At 35.7% G+C, this 16,953-nt stretch overlaps 2 protein-coding genes across 5 annotated transcripts in view; one reads left to right on the plus strand and one right to left on the minus strand.

Annotated features, from left to right (window-relative positions):
- Nucleotides 1–1,110: 1,110 nt before the first annotated feature.
- Nucleotides 1,111–5,395, minus strand: LOC116712806 (isoaspartyl peptidase/L-asparaginase). The gene is made up of 7 exons (XM_032552647.1): nucleotides 5,294–5,395; nucleotides 3,865–4,072; nucleotides 3,275–3,417; nucleotides 2,911–3,074; nucleotides 2,091–2,209; nucleotides 1,857–1,967; nucleotides 1,111–1,573 (listed from the first exon to the last, which is right to left on the minus strand). The coding sequence occupies exons 2-7, from the start codon at nucleotides 4,049–4,051 to the stop codon at nucleotides 1,365–1,367; spliced, it is 933 nt and encodes a 310-aa protein (XP_032408538.1). The 5' UTR covers nucleotides 4,052–4,072; nucleotides 5,294–5,395; the 3' UTR covers nucleotides 1,111–1,364.
- A 4,909-nt stretch (nucleotides 5,396–10,304) lies between these two features.
- khdrbs2 (KH domain containing, RNA binding, signal transduction associated 2) overlaps nucleotides 10,305–16,953 on the plus strand; it is an 89,718-nt gene continuing 83,069 nt past the window's right edge. For all 4 annotated transcript variants that reach the window (XM_032553949.1, XM_032553948.1, XM_032553950.1 and 1 more), the window contains exon 1: nucleotides 10,305–10,662. In XM_032553949.1, the coding sequence (XP_032409840.1) occupies nucleotides 10,572–10,662 (91 nt within the window). In that variant the 5' untranslated portion in view covers nucleotides 10,305–10,571. The remainder of the gene's footprint in view (nucleotides 10,663–16,953) is intronic.

The raw sequence follows: 16,953 nt of genomic DNA on the forward strand, positions 1-16,953 counted from the left end.
AAAACTGTGTCATTATTATAATATTATATATATATATATATATATATATATATATATATATATATATATATATATATATATATATATATATATATTATAATATAAACAATCTTTAGCTTACCAAGATGGGAGAAAGGCATTCTTCCTTTGATCTGCTCTTCTCCCTCGGTCAGATTGTTTTTGCCCCTAATAACATTCTTATTGTGCTCTCCCCACATCCCCTCCAAAGTAACACATCAGCTGTGACATGTCCATACATAAAGTCCAGCTGTTTGACATGATCTTATCTGTCTGAGAACATGACTTCCCATATGTAATGATATGTTCATTAAGTTTGAATAAATTAATCAATCAATATCCTTTATAAATCCCAAAGGGAAATTCACATTTTAGGACAACCTGTCCAAGAACACTTGACATATATGTCTATCATGTCACGTTGTATGTCATAACGGACATGACATATATACATATTTGAACCCATTAAGTAACCTTACAGAAACTCATAGGTAGTTTCCCTGAAAACAATCTCTCAACACTGAGCTTGGTAGTTTTATTCCACACTCAGCCCAAATAGTTAGGTAGACTATTTCCCTTGTGCTTACAAAGCTTGCATTTTAAAATTGTTGCAAAAATATACTACATAAAATAAACATAGCTAACCGAGGCATTGTTTTATTAATTTAAAAGATTGCTTTTAACTGAATAAAACATTTAAAAGCAATCTTTTAAATGTTTAAAAGATCTTTTAAACATATTTGAAATGATCTTTTAAATCATTTAAAATTCTTCTTAATTTAAGAATTTTAAATTCTTAAATTAAGAATTTAGTTCTTAATTTAATAAGAATTAACTTCTTATTTAATTCTTTTTAAATAGGAATTGGAAATGTGGCCTTTTGTATGCAAAAGTTAACACTTTCTCTATTTCTAGTTATATATGATGTTAGAAGGCCACTTCGGAAACATACAAAAGCTTAAGCAGTATAAGGCTGACAGCAATGTTTGCGGCATTTGGAATTATATGAATGCCAATAAGTCCTTGTGAGTCTACTTTACAAGAGATTTTTTATTACCATTGGAGTCAAATATGTGTTTGACAATAAACAACTTAAAGTGTGAAAATATTTTATGAAACACATATCAAGCAATCAATACATTAGTCAGTCATAAACATACTTCCCATTTATATTTTTGAAATGAAAGCAAATTCATTCTTTTTATTATTGTACACATATTTACTTATAGTCCATTGTTCACTAATATGCACAGAGTGAAAGAAAAACACTTCTATAAAAATAGAACACACTACTTTTGAAATGCATGTCATTTATTATTCAAAAAAATAATTAAAAAACCCTTCTTCTACTGGGACAGTTTCTCTTTCAGCCTCTCTTCTGGGTTTATGCCAAACCACAGCTCACCGTCTACAGCAGCAGCCCAAGCCATCCGCTCGGTGGTGAATGTTGCAGCCCACTGCCCTGACGGAGCAACTACAATTGTGCCACCTGCTCCTTGGACACGATCACTCATGTACTGCAGGGACAACTGTGAGGCATCTGCTACTGATTTTCCTGTGACAGCAGAAAGGAAATAAAAGAGAACTTATTGCTTGAATAATTGTGTGGTCGTTTAATTTCACTAAAAGTTACATGATAAAATTCCATTTTTTTAAAGGGCTGGCACATTTGAAACTTTCACCTAAAAAACTGTTTATGAACTGAAAATTACAGCAGTACAAAAAAGCACAGAAATTCATCTAACTTTAAACTTGATCATGCAAAAAATGCTTGACTACAGGCAAAATCTTACTTTATGTGGTTTGTGGTTTTTTTGTTTGTTGTTTTTTTTTTTTACCTTGTTCGACATGAGACAGGACGAGTCTGGCCAGAGTCACTTTAAGAATAGATTCTCCATGTCCAGTACATGATACAGCACCACTTGAGTTATCAGCATATCCTCCACAGCCTTAATTACAAGACAAACAAAAATATATATTTTTTATCTGTTTGAACAGAATTAAAAATTATTTTCATTAAAAAATTTAGTGAAAATAATTAAGTTCTTTCGGAATTTCAAATGACTACCTACCAATCACAGGAGAATCTCCAACTCTGCCAACCATTTTATTCCTGATGCCTCCAGTTGATGTTGCACATGCAACATTCCCAGCACAGTCCACAGCTACCGCCCCAACGGTATCATGAGCCCTTTCAATGAGAAATGTTTGTTAATTAAAAAATAAAACGTGCAGTCTGCATATAAACAGACAGATAATTTGGAGTGATCTGTCGGATTCAAGGGGATTTGTATGTTGGCCCCAAAGCTGCACAACATATCAAGTTCCAATCGTCTTTGCAAATCGCAAAGGACTGATTTGTTGAAATATTTTTAAGGCTACAGAATTTCAGCTGTGGTAGATTGAAACTCTGTCTTCTTATATGTACCTATTAGGATGAACTTTCACTGTCCTTTATTCCCTTAAGTGGAACAGATCTTTGTGGCCAAAATTAGACAGCTTAATAAGAGTGTGGAGACAATTATGTTAAAAACTGAGTATCGAGGAATATGTGTTAATGTAATCAAAACTGCCATTTAACTATCTAACAGAGATATTGTAATAATAGCTTTTTGTACAATTGGGCAGCCTTAATTGGGCTCAAAGTCCTCAAAATCAACTAATCTGTATGAAAGTGAGATTGTATCTGCTGTTAGATATCATTCAACTCTATAAATAGTCAGAATAACATTAGAAAAATCTAATAGACAATCAAATATTATTGTCTGACTGAGTAGCCTCCTCAGATCAAAACGTATGGCTTGATATAAAGGGCTTTCGGTTTTACTGAAAACAGAATTGACATCCATCATATAAAAGTTCAATTGAACAGTGCATTATAAAACTGCATACCATTTAGTGTTGAATTCTTGCATTACTCCTGCAATGTATTTCTTGTGCTTTTCCCATTCCTTCTTCTCATATTCTGTCACCAGTTTATCAGTGGGAACGGTGTTGATGCCAATGCTCTCTGCAAACTGGTTCGCGCCTTTACCAGTCAGCATTACGTGGGATGTCTGAAAATTTCCACAGCTTATTACATACTAAAATTCAATTAACTGATGATAATGCTTGAGTTTTTTTCATATTTGATAAGCAAAAGTATTAAAAAAGAGTCCCCATCCATCACTAATACTATTTAACTTATGTTCTATTTTCCTTAAAGAAAGAAAGAGAACACAACACAACAATAAATAATAAAGTAGAATAAAAAGACCTTCTCCATGACAGCTCTTGCCAGGGACACAGGGTTAGCAATGTTTGTTACACAAGACACCGCCCCACTGGCAAGTGTCCTTCCATCCACAATAATGGCATCCAGCTCCACTTCTCCATCAACATTTAGTGTTGCTCCATGCCCTGAAGGGAATGGTTTGAAGATATTTTGTAATGTGTTTGTACAGAAAGAAAACATAGCAAGATTTTGCATGTTTTGGCTACTACTTCTTCAATTGTCCACGCTCCCACAATAAAACATTGTTAATATTCAGCTTTTGTGGTGTTTACCCAGATCTATTACAATCTTTAAAGTCTCCAAACTTCTGAGGGATATGAGACACTAAAATGTTGAAGATGGATCTTGTGAAAAGGCCAAGAAGCACAAGTTAAGGAACATTACAAATAAAATTAAAATATTACTATCAACACCACTAGATGGAGACAATGTTCTGATACGTCTGGATTGCATAGTAAATGGGTATTGTCAGTTGTTTTCTATGTTACTAACAGATAACTCATTTAGAGTATTGTAAATTCAAACTAAGCTGTGTAAATTTATCTTGAAGTGGTAAATGGAATTTTATGCACCTGCGTTAAAAATGGGATTGTCTTCCAAAGCCCTAACAGCAGCCTCAACAGCATCCAGTGCACTTCCTCCACTTTTCAGGACTGAAGCTCCATGGCGTGCTGCTGCTTTTACCCCATCAACAGAGGCAGGGGCCATCTCATCTGGTATGGCCCAGGCACCACCGTGAACAACTAACACTGCTGACATCAGTAGGGTCCTGCAGGAAAACTTTAACACAGACAAGAATGTCAACATAATCCAAACATTTTCCTGACATTTGTTAAGCATGTAATGAGTTGCTTTTATATTGCTGTGTCCAAATTAAAACAAAATAAAAGAATTAATTATAATATACTATTATAAAGGTATAATCTCATTCACACCTTTGACTGAAGGCCATAATAAACAAAATTTTAACCTGATGCATAGAGCAACATTGAACTTTGAAATTTGAACTGAAGGTATGTCAGTTATCAACAGATACCAGAAGGACTTTCGTCCAAATAGGTAACTTATGTGTTTGAGTCAAGATGAAATACAAGCAGGCAAGACTATTTACCAGTCAGCATTACGTGGGATGTCTGAACATTTCCTGAGCAAACTGAGCATTTCACTTAAAGCGTAATGGGGAGCTAACTTTTCTTACTTCAGAAAATAAGAGCAGTCCTAAAAAATAATCAGGCAGAACTCTCTGGCATGTTTTGGACTACAACAAATAATCCGCAATTTAACGGTTTATTTTGCATGAACCAACCACACACATTATAGAAGTTGGCATGTGATTCAACCTTTCAAATTCGTTAAGGAAAGTGAAATTGCCGCTCGTAAAGGAACTTCAAATCGTATGCTAACTTCAACTATTAAGCACAACAAAATGTGTTCTTGCTAACTTTATTTAGCTAAAGTTTTACTTTAAAAAAAAAGATTTGCTTACACACTAAGAGGCTTTGTGGAATGTACACAGCTGTGAAAAGACAATCTAAACGCAAATAATTAAAAAGTGAATTTATCTGCACACACTGTGAATGCTTGAGGAATTTCTGTAGTGGGTTTGAGTTATAAGCGCAGGTTGGTACAATAAACAGCAGGTTTAACGTATGGCCCACTTTTACGAAGGCTCTGAAATCTCTTCAACTTATAACACGTCTATCGTAAATGTTAAAATACAGACCATGAGATACATAAAAATTTATACCACTCAACATTTTATTTTTACCCCTTTTGGGGATTCAGGCGTTCTTATGGGAGCGAAACCCCTCTTTCTCTGTGCAGCTCGCACCTGCTTAAATGTTATTTTTTATGTGTTAGTTCACATTTTTGTCTATGTACAGTGGATGACATAGCGCTGATTTGGAGAGCAGTTAGGGGTCTTTACACTCGTTTTCTTTTCACTTCGCACAGTTTGTGAAAGCATGTATTTCACAGAGTGATATTTCAGCGTTTTCCTACCTGTTATGACTTCCAACCTTCTTGCAGAAGAGACGGTCTGTCGACACCAAGAGACTGCGAGGGGTGTTGTGCCAAGAAACGCATTCCTGCAGAAAATTGCATGACCAGTTGCGGGAACGCGCATCGTTATAAACTCTCAGATATTAGTGACAAAACGGACCGAAATATGACTGACCAAACAACCCTTAAAAATATTCGTAAAACTTTCATGTTTCTTATCCATATAAGCCCTTAAATGTGTATTTTCTTTCACAAATTAATTGAAGAAAATACGGTTTTGACACCTTTGCCGAGTCGTTTGAGTCGAATGTTTTACATTGAATATTAAAATTCAAATTCAAAAATACTTTATTAATCCCAAAGGGAAACTAAATGTCAAATTAATTTGAAAAAGCCTCTGACTGAAGATACTCTGCCTTCCCAAGACAGTCTCATGAAGAGGATGTTCATTTTCAGATTGCATGTAACAGCTGCAACAAGTGGTACCAACATTGTGTCAAGAACCCACCAGCTGACACAGATTCTTCCTTCTACACAAGTTAGTTTGTGGAAAACCCTAGACTGTGGAAAACATCCACAATGTGGATTTTTTCTGATGAACGTACACTACTTACACTTAGTACACTAAAGTGGAGTCCCTTTAAATGATTTTTGCTGTCTTACCCTGTTGATATGTATAAGATCAAATAGTCCACTTGTGCCAGATGAGGAAGGTCAATATCAGCAGCCTCCAAATCTCCCTTGCCAGAAAATGCCCTGCAATGTGAAAAGATTAGACAGTTAACGGTTGTATCAAATTTTCTACATAAGGACACATCTTCTCTGGTGTGACGTTCATATCTCTATGATACCTTTTGAGTTGAAAAACAGGGTACACAAATACCCTGTTATGATATGCAGGGTTGTTAATGCAGACAAATAGAGAGTTAAGAAAGACATTTTGGGAAAGCAAATTCTGAGGCTGCTGATATTTGCATCCCCTGGTGAAACAGCAAAAAATAATTTCAAAAGAATCCTCTTTACTTGCATCTAATTAATGAATAAGACATAAATATAGCTAATATATAGCATGTGTACATGTTGCATGTTAGCAGATCCGGTTTATAGCAGATTCTACATTCTGTCAATAAATAATATTTAATGGAAAAAGACAGCTACAGAACAATGAGAAGATTTTCCTAAATTTAATAATTTGACCATTTGAATCTTTTAATTTTCATAATGCCTGTAACAGCTGCAACAAGTGGTACGTCCAACATTGTGTGGAGAATCCACCAGCTGACACAGATTCTTCCTGTGTTGTGCATTTATTTGTGCTTTTATAGCTAAAAGTTAACAATGTGAATGTTTTCTGATGAAGGTGCACTACTTAGAGTTAGACCTACTGATAACCGAATTGTGCAATTTACCGTTAGTGAATGTAATTTTTAGACAGTTTTTTATTTGCAACCAGCGTAGTTAAAAAGTTTTGATGTTACATGCTTGAACTATTATGTTGTTAATAGAAAAAGCACATAATTTGGCAAAGAAGACCCACAATTTTAGGGCTTTTATGGATAACAAACATGACAGTTGGGAATATTTTTAAAAGTTGCCTCGTCGGTCATATTTCAGTCCGTTTAGTTATCAATATGTGAGAGTTGAGAGCAATGCGCGTTCCCGCGACAGGGCATGCAATTCTCTGCAGGCATGAGTTTCTCACGCATTCAGGACACTGACGTCACCTCATATAATTGATGACAGGACTTCCGACAGGACTGCATATCACCGCGAATAATCATAAATATATTAAAATTGAGTTCAAGTCAAAAACAGAGTCAAGGGACTTAAGCAATCTGCATAAAAAAGGATAACCTGAAGGTGCCATTTATGTCACTAACAAAAAATTCTGGCAAGTTTAATTTTAAATCAAACATTAGTAAGAACAAAAATATTCAAAAAAATATTAATTTGGCTAATCAACATCCTTAAATACACAAAATGAAATTTTGTTGTAGACCACACACATTAAATCCAGGAAAACATTCATCCATTAAAAGTTGTAGTACTGCAAAATAGAGAATTCCTTGACTTTTTTTTTTCCATAAATATATTTTGCAATATAGAGAACAGCCTGGATGCAAACACTTGTTAAAAATTTTGACTGTACAGAGAGGCAACTTTGGTATATACATAAAAAAAATGAATAAAAACAATGGAAACAAACTGTAAAAGTGAGAAGTTTTATGAAGCCAAAAAAACTGCTAAAAATTATATTTTATAGAAATATTTTTTTTCCCCTGTCTGCAGCTTGATGGCAGTTTGATGTAGTGCTGTACTTTGAGCAGCAGATGGCGTAACCCCTCTGCCAGTGTTGCAATTTGTTTCCCATACATATTGTAGAGTTGCATTGTGACCAACAGAGGGCGGCAAGAACATGTTGAATGAACGAACAACTGCCCAACACCAGATCATACAATCAGACGCAAAAGAGTTCAGGTTAAAAAAGAGGCAACTCTCACCCCAAAATTAATAAATATCTGCATCATACCCCAGACTTCCATTTCCCATCAAAAGCAACAAACCTAATATACACCATTAAAACAAATAAATCCAATAATTATGGTGATTACAAAAATAGCAGTATGAATAATCACAATCATAAATCATCACACTGACTGCAACCAAGTAAAATTTCCACCTAAAGATCATTGAACATATAAGGTGAAATGTTTTTATTTGTGTCCCAAAGAAACAAAATGTCCTGGATTCACACTTCTGACCCAGACCAAATATTAAACTCACTGTGATAAATACAGCAGTTGTAGCGCAGAAATGCCTATCGGGCAATGCCGTGTTTGCACTGAAATGTGTAAACCTAACCAATGTTCACACCCACAAACAATACAACCGCTATCACCTAAAGCCCATCCAACACACGTAGTAGAAATAGAGTAGAATGGATCCTAGTCAGCATCAAATGGAGTCACATGAAATTGATCTGGCATCTATTCAGAATACCTCTTGGGTAAACTCCTTTGCATGATTTCTGCACGCATTGGGATGGGAACAGTAGGATGTGGCTCTTATTGGAGTTTTCGGTCCAATGAGATCCAAAACTCTCATTCAACCTCTTATTGAAAGCCAATGAGAGCTTGAATAAGGGCCAATAAGACCTAAAATTCATTGGAGAGACTTTTTGTTCCTTCTGGCCTGGGAACCAGATCTTTCTGAATCTGGAATATGCAGTTGGGCATATGATACCTAAATGGTAAGATCTCAGATAATGGGTGATGCAAAAGGTGTCTGGTTTAAATTATGTTAAGAACTCTGTGGGAGGAGTATCCATATTTCATACTTTCATTCAGAAGGAGAGTAATGAAGTTAAAAAACAATCACCTTTTTGGGCTATGATAGAAAGGCGAATTAGTAGGAAGGAGTACTAATTTACTCTAAGGAGAGGTGTGAATGTGCATTGTTTCCTTTGTATTTGTTCTGTATTTTATCTGCAGACTTTCCACAACAAGACAGTTGCAGTGGATATAAAGTTCAGGCTCTTTATGACCCTAAAAATAATGTTGACAATAATTATTAATGACAACAAATTTAGCCAATCTGTATCAATCTTCAGAACAGTGCATTTTGTCTCAGTTTTATTTCGTTTAATTATTATGTGCCAGAGATCACATCAAAGTCTGCCAGATTGGTATTTCTTGCCAATTGTTAAGTCCCTCGAGGTTTATATTCATGAGATGTTTAATTTACGCAGTAAACAACTCATCCTATTAGAGGAGGAAACATAAATAACAACAGAATAATTAACACCCACTTGTGAAACAGTTTGTCTGCAGGTCCCCCGCAGTCTTTATGATTCTGATTGGTGGGAAGAGACATGACTTTAAAGGTCAAGTGGTGCTGGAATTGGTCCTTTGCCAGGCTCATCTGCTAAAATCTCATTTGTGAGTGAGTTAGCCTGGCAGCATGCTGGGAAGACGATGACTTTAAGATTCAACTTAATATTATCACAAGATTAGGGAGGCATTTGAAATCCTTTACACATTTTTGCTTGACCCTCAAGTAAGTCACTTAACCTTCTAAAAATAGTTGCAATTTTTTCACGAGTTTATCTTGTGATCATCAGTTATTTATTAAGCATTGTTTACCGTCACAATGTGCATGAAATCTGGCTCCAGCATAGACACTAGCAGAAAGGAATACCTCGCAGCTTTAAATCATGGCAGGTAACCTAAAATCAGACAGTGAAGATATCCCCCTGTATAAATAAAAATAATTTCACATTCTTTTGAATTTTATGTTTAGAAACTTTAAACAATAACTTCAAAGCACTGTTTTTAAATAATATGACTACAGATGAGAAGCTGTTTTTCTTTTAATCTATGTTACATTTGAGAAGTGAAGCTCTCCTGGGGGCCTCCTGCTGCCCCGGGGTCCCAAGCAGTTGCCTACTTTGCCTTCCAGATGGCTGTGCTTTATAAAAACAAACATTTCAAATAGATCAAGCAGAGTTCAGCATTATTATTACAAAAAGCTGTCTTTTTCTCTCAATGAGCCCATTTGGTTGTGAATATTGTTAAATAACATCACATAACATAATAACAAATAACATAAATAACATAACAAAGAAACTCACAAGTTACAACTTAATTTGTAAGGAGTTTATAATTATGAAATAAGGTGAATCGACCATATACCAACCAAAAAGGTTTTCTTACTACGATGCTCAATCACCCAAGTAGAACAAAAGTTAAACTTTTGATTTTGATTATAAAGGACACCTTATCAGCTGGACTTTTTTTTCAGCCTCCTTATAAAGCATTTATTTTCTGCTTTAAAAAATATGACATTATTTTACCAGTCGCGTATCTTGCATGAACAAGTGCGCTCTTCAGCGCAGATGGTTTACGCTCAGAGGGGACCTGGCTGAGTCTTCATCAGCACCAGTCCCACACTAAATGTAGCCAATAATGTTGCCGAGGGGCGGGGGATGGGAGGGGAGCGCAGGCTGCAGACCCCCTGAGTCTGACGAGAGTCTGGCGGCTTTCTTACAGAGAGGCAGCGGCGGCGGAGATGGACTCACACCTCTGATTACTGCTCATCCTCCTGTCAGCTTTTCTCGCAGATCTGGAACGGCTACATTTCACAGACGGGATTTTTGTTGGTTCTGGACGGACAGACTGCAGCCACCTGAACGCAGGAAGGAAAGATTTTTAGTTACATTCCGACGCTCAGTTCTGTGGTCTCACCTGTACTGCCGGTGGGGAGACTCGCTGCGATCATAATGCATCCGAATAAGTGCTTACCTGAACTGATGGCCGAGAAAAACAGCCTGGACCCTTCTTTTGTTCATGCGGTTCGGCTTCTAGCAGAGGGTAAGTCAGGTAGCCTATTATTATTTTTCATCTAATTTGCTTTGAGCGTTAACGTGCTACATTTTACTGTAAGCATTGCACAAGAAGACTTAACTTTAGTTCATATGAGTGCAACTGTTATGCGGTTTACTTCGGAACTTTGCAGAATATCTGCAAACACGGAAAGTAAAGTGTGCAAAGTCAAAGAGTAATCACATTGTCTCCCAAAAAGTCAGACACATAATATGTCAGATTTGAACAGAAAGCTCTTTTCATATTTACATGTAAAATATCAACAGTTAACAAATCACACCAACTGTTGTGATGAATTGTAGTTAAAAGGTTAATCTGTGACTAAATTCGTCTTTCTGATTTGACAAAAGGTGAACAGAAAAGTACCAGACACTGGCCAAGCGACCTGAGAGCACGTAGTACATATTATACAAATATTATAATACAAACATTTTTACAAATTAACAGGAGGGAACAAAAAAACCTTCCGGTAAGCTGAACGAAGTTGAAACAAGATTTTAAAAAAATGAGACTGAAAGAAAAATAATTTCTGAAATGTCAGATTGATCAAAAAAAAAAAAAAAAAAGGTTTGGCTTCTTTTTTTTTTAACTTGCAGGTTTGTAAAATTCAGAGTTTTAGGTTTTCTGATTTTGTTTTCATCCTGTACTGATTGTCGTATTTTGGCTTAGGGTGCTGATAAGCAGAGGTGGGGACTCGAGTCACATGACTTCGACTCGAGTCAGACTCGAGTCGTTAAAATCACGACTTGAGACTTGACTTGAAAAAAATGCTCAAAGACTCGGACTTGACTTTGACTTTCATGCCATTGACTTGGGACTTGACTCGACTTGAAGCTGTTTACTTGAAAAGACTTGATATTTTTTACTCAAAGTCTTAAAATTTAAAACACATTATTTATAAAGTGGCGTCATTAATTAATGTCACTCATTCCGTATCAATATGCGCAGACCGTCACTATGGTTTCCTCTCTCCTTATGTATGTATGTGTACGTAGCTGCAGCACAACCAATCAAATTAACAGGATTTGGACGTTTAAAAAAACGCGGCAAAGCTACAGAGCTCAGGGAACGAAATACGAAATAACAGCTGGAATATGCTTCCGCGAGTAATTTCTTTTGGCTACGTAGGTTATGAACTTTCGACTAAAAAACGAACTGCAACTTGTAAAACATGCAAGAAGAGAATATCGGATGGAGATGCCACGACGTCCAACTTTGTCCGGCATTTGAAGCTTCACAGAGATCGGTAGGTGGCACTTTTCTTTTGCTGTAAGATAGTTGACTTTAGCTAACTTCATTTATACTTATTTCATTTTTTGAAAACTATGATTGTTGTAGTGTTGATGTTTATTTATGAATAGAAGGAGTAAACTGAAGTCAAATGTAATTCATGAAAGGCTGTAATTTATTTTCTGACATCTGTTTACTTCTGACAGATTTGAAGAATACCAGATGAATAAGAGGATCACAAATGAACCTCAAACACATATTTTAAAAAGAACAAATGGTCTAATATTTGAATTTTATGTATAATTGCAAATTATTAAAAATAAATAAATAAAAACGACTCGAAATGACTTAAAATTAAAGGTTCCTGACTTGAGACTTGACTCGACTTTTGCCTGTCTTTACTTGAGACTTGACTCGGACTTGAGGACAGAGACTTGAGACTTACTTGAGACTTGCAACACAGTGACTTGGTCACACCTCTGCTGATAAGTATCAAGGCACATAGAGGTTTTAAAACATTAAAGTCCTAAAAATGACTGAAGTTTTTTTTTTACACACAACTCCTGTGGTTTAAACTGTTTAATGATATTCTGGAGAATGTGATGGAGTCGCCAGAGTCATCCCCAGCCATATGGACATACAGTAGCAAAGCCCTCCTCTGTCTGTCGCTGCACACTACCAGTCAGCTGGCTGATAGAAGGCAACACATATCATTCTTCTTATTTTTTTTAGGTAACAGTTTTAAAACCTAACTTGGCAACCTGGGACATCATCTATGTTTATCAGCAGATGATAAAAAAAGAATTTTCTGCAAAAAGTATTTGAAAACTGCTGCTAATTTAGCAGATATTAGTCCTATAATTTGCATGATCTTATGAATCAAGATAACAGTAAATAAATTATATACATAATGTTAATTTGATATATTTACTTAAGTACTTTAGCAACAGTAATATAACTTGCTTTTCTGTTCTGAAATCAAAGCTATTAGATCATGTGGGAAATTTTTGTTTCAATGTTTTGTGCAAATACGAGACACTTTACAACTGACGTATTTTTAATAATAGTGTTATATGTAGTTTTTTCTTTTTTTTTTAATAGTCAAGATGCTCATGCTCACAAAAAGTAGTGGCGATTGTGATGAAGAAGAATGTGGGTTAATTTTGATCAATGCTGTCATTGCAATATTCATATCACAGTTACATGTTTTCCTGATATCATATAACCATATAGTCATCCTGAGACAATTTCATACCTGTCTTTGCAGACTCAAAGTGACCTCAAATTTCAATTGTGGACGCCTCTCTACTAGCATTGTGCATATTTAAATCCAACCTACTTTTTCATGAAAGTATCCCAAAACATGCATTAGGTTCATTTGTGACTCTAAGGTAACATTAAAGAACACATATGTGCATGATCTTTTTCTCATCTGTCTCAGCTTTTGAATGTGTTTCTCATTGCCTCAATACAATTGCTGCAAGATCAGACCTCAAAGAAACCAAATTAAAGATAAAAAGTTAAAATGCAAAATGACGAGTTGTCTGTAAAAGACTGTAGAAGATGACGGTATAAAAGCAGAGTAAATCTATGGATGAATAAGTTTTCTGAAAAAAAAAATGTATCAAGCAAATATGAAAAAAAGTAAAAAATTCCCTAATGACCTTGAAGTTCCTCCATTTAAGCATCATTTGAAACCCATAGTGCTGTACTGTAAACTGGATTACCTTCTCCTTTTAGCGTTCTAATTCAAATTAGTATATATTTGTTTACAATTTTACTGATGCAAAAAGTTTAATAATTTTAAAGAAAACTTGTATATCAGCGTGTTTGTGTGAGAGTAATGTGCATCAACTGGACAGGAGGTCTTTGGAGTTCGGTCCCCCCTCCCTTTTGTGTTCCTGCTGAAATGTGTTGATGAGACACCTGACAGTGCCGCTTTTGGCGCTTACTGGAGTGCAGATGGGATCATCTGTCACACACTACATTTTGCCAGATTTTCTCAAGGCTGACTCACATGCACAAAAAGTGGAAACAAGAAAACATGTTACAGAGGCCATTAAGATGCTGTTATGTGTAAGAACTCATCAAATGGTGATTTTAAACTTTCTTTGCATACACTTGCTCTTCAATTAACCATAACTAACAGTGCAGACTATCAATGCTTTACAGATAGACGCATAAATAATACACTGAAACAGGCAGTGTTAGAGGTGTGTGCTTTCCCCTAAATCATTGTGAAAACTTCAATTTAAAGCATCATCCATAATACTGGACAACCACCTCTGGAAATGTTCTAAAATTCTGTTGGCTTAATCTTAGGTAACAGCTGGTATTTCTTTTTCTTTCACAAAACTCTTTACTCATTGATAATGCAGAATCCTGCATACCTGCGGGTAGCAAGATAAACTGCTTTCAGCAATTTATTGATTCAGTTATTTATCACCGAACAGAAAGGCACGTAATCCTGCATTATTCATATCACAGACAATGAAACACAAAACATGGATTTATTGTGGTCTTGGATAACAACTCCATATTTAAGAAATATATTATTTACGCCTTGTGAACGAATGATGTACTCTGCATAATCATTTGTCTATATTTGAGCAGATATATGATAGCTTAGGAAGAGGATAATTTATCACCTGGTTGTCCTGTAAGGCCGGAGGTGTGCTATTGCATTTTAGTCTGTAGAAACTTTCATATCTTTTTGACATTCAAAGAAACAATAAACTTAATAATATTACAAAATAGCTTTAACAGCCAGTGGCCATAGCTGTCTCGGCATTTGCTGAAACTGTTGAAGGCATTTGTCAGTGGGAACAGGAGGCTAATGACTTATCAGACTGACACATGAAAGTCAACTCTTTCTTGCTCTTTACTTTCTTCTCGGTGAAGAACAGTGGAGTTGTTTTTTTATAGTGGGTAGGAGTCAGAGACAAGAAAGGCGAGCCATTAATAGATCCCACAGGTTTTCCTTGCAAGACTCGCCTACATGCCATGTACGGAAACCAGAGGGATTTCTAATGAGCAGAAAGGGAGGCAGGAAGGAAGTGATGGACATCGAGATGAGCACTGGCGTCTCGACGCTTATAAGCTTATTTGTTTCCAAACCAAGTACTTTTCTATCAGGTTATATTTTGACAGAAAATGTTGTAATAGGAATTACATTCTGTCATATTGCAACCTTAACTTTCAAGGATTTTTATTGGGATACTACGTGTTAGGCTTGCTCAAACTGGTGCAGAAATATTTGCCAGATAACAATCTTTAAATTTTGTTACAGATTTTATTTTTTCACCTTCTGTAGCTAGTGGAGGCCACTTGTGTGTAATTTCATTCCGGAACAAATATGTCTATTTTATGAAGGTTTGTTAGAAACACTAGAGGAAACAGTATCATGAAGACCAAGGAATACAACAGACGGGTGAGGGATTAAGCTGCCGAGTATTTTACAGTGGGGTTAGGTTAGAAACAACATCCCAAGTGAATATCAGACCAGAATCATATTGGATTCAAGTACTAAACTGATCAGTTTACACTTTGAAATTTCGATTTAGGCTTTCTGTCTTTTCCCCTGTGCAAACGTCTCTGGTGTGTTGTTTTTATATTTCTTTGTGTTCCTTTGCTGTCTTCTAACTCCTAGCTGCTCCAAGCAGACATCCACTCTGCCTGAGTTTGGTCCTGCTGGACATTTCTCCTGATTGAAAAGGATTTGTCCTCAGCTGTGTTGTCCAATCAAAATGCACAGCCCAAGGGATTGAATCAAGTTGCAGATTAAATGCCATTTTCTGATGACCAACTGAGTTGTATTTCTGTTGTGTTTCACCTGCAAAGTCCTAAGTACTTAAATAAAAAGCATCTGTGGGGGAAAAGCCAATTTACCTTCTATAGAGGAACTTAAGACTGCTTTTGTAAAATGCTAAAATTAGACCAGTAATTGAGGTTTTGCCAACTCTCAGCAAGGATCGTAATGAATGACACTTGTTTTGACAGCTGCTTTGATAAGAAATTGTAGCTGTTCAAAGACTCCTGTTCACACTTTTATCCACAGTCATATTTTTGTCTGGCTATTGTCAGTGAGAAAACGGCAACAATTCATGAAGCCTGAAAGCTTGACATAACTACAAAACATTTCACCAACCTCATTTTATGTTTCATTGTTTGTGTACCTGTGATAGCTATGTCCGGGACAACAGAGAATCTACAGCAATGCATCCTATCATTACATCGACCCCTGACTATAGACCTTAATTTAACACTCCAGATTCACTCATTATTAGTTTAGCAACAATTTTAGAAATGTTTTTCAGTCACTACAAATACATATATATGATTTAAACTTCAATGTGAAACCTGTCATTGAACAGGACACTTGAAATAGAAAATGCAGACTTACATCACACTAAATACTGTATATGACTGGTTGTTGCGATTATTAAATAAGTTAACTAGAAATATAATGCTATTTTACAGATATTTAAGTTAGTTGGCTAAAATGGATCGTACCGAGGAATACATTGAACTAGACATTGTTCTGTCACTACTCATACATCTTTGGTGACATTTCAAGATCTTTCAAATTTTTCAAATACACATCTGAAAAATCTACATCACGATCACAATGTACAAATGGTTCAAAGAAGATTTATGTCTAGAAGACACCTGTTGCCCAAACACTGTAAGATGACGTTGCACTCTCAAATTTGATACGATTATCCTTCCTTCATTCTTTCGTTCCCTAATTGTTTCCTTTCTTCCTTGTTTTCTTCCTTCTTTCTCTTTTCCTTCCCTCCTTCCTTCCTTTCAGTGGTTTGTGTAGAAAGGTAAAGCCTGACCACCATAAACATATTCATTTTAAATATATAGTGAACTTGTCAACTGGCTATAAAAGGGTCTGAAAAAGTATGGGAGTTTGACCAGGACAACGCATAGAGAGCAATATAATCCTTCTTAATGTTTAACTTTTACTTCTTTACTCTGCACCCAGAGTGCATCTTAAAGTCATACAATTGATTTAGAACATGATTTTTTTTCACCTTGAAA

This window comes from Xiphophorus hellerii, chromosome 22 (genome assembly GCF_003331165.1).
Source record: "Xiphophorus hellerii strain 12219 chromosome 22, Xiphophorus_hellerii-4.1, whole genome shotgun sequence".
NCBI classification, from domain to species: Eukaryota; Metazoa; Chordata; class Actinopteri; order Cyprinodontiformes; family Poeciliidae; genus Xiphophorus; species Xiphophorus hellerii.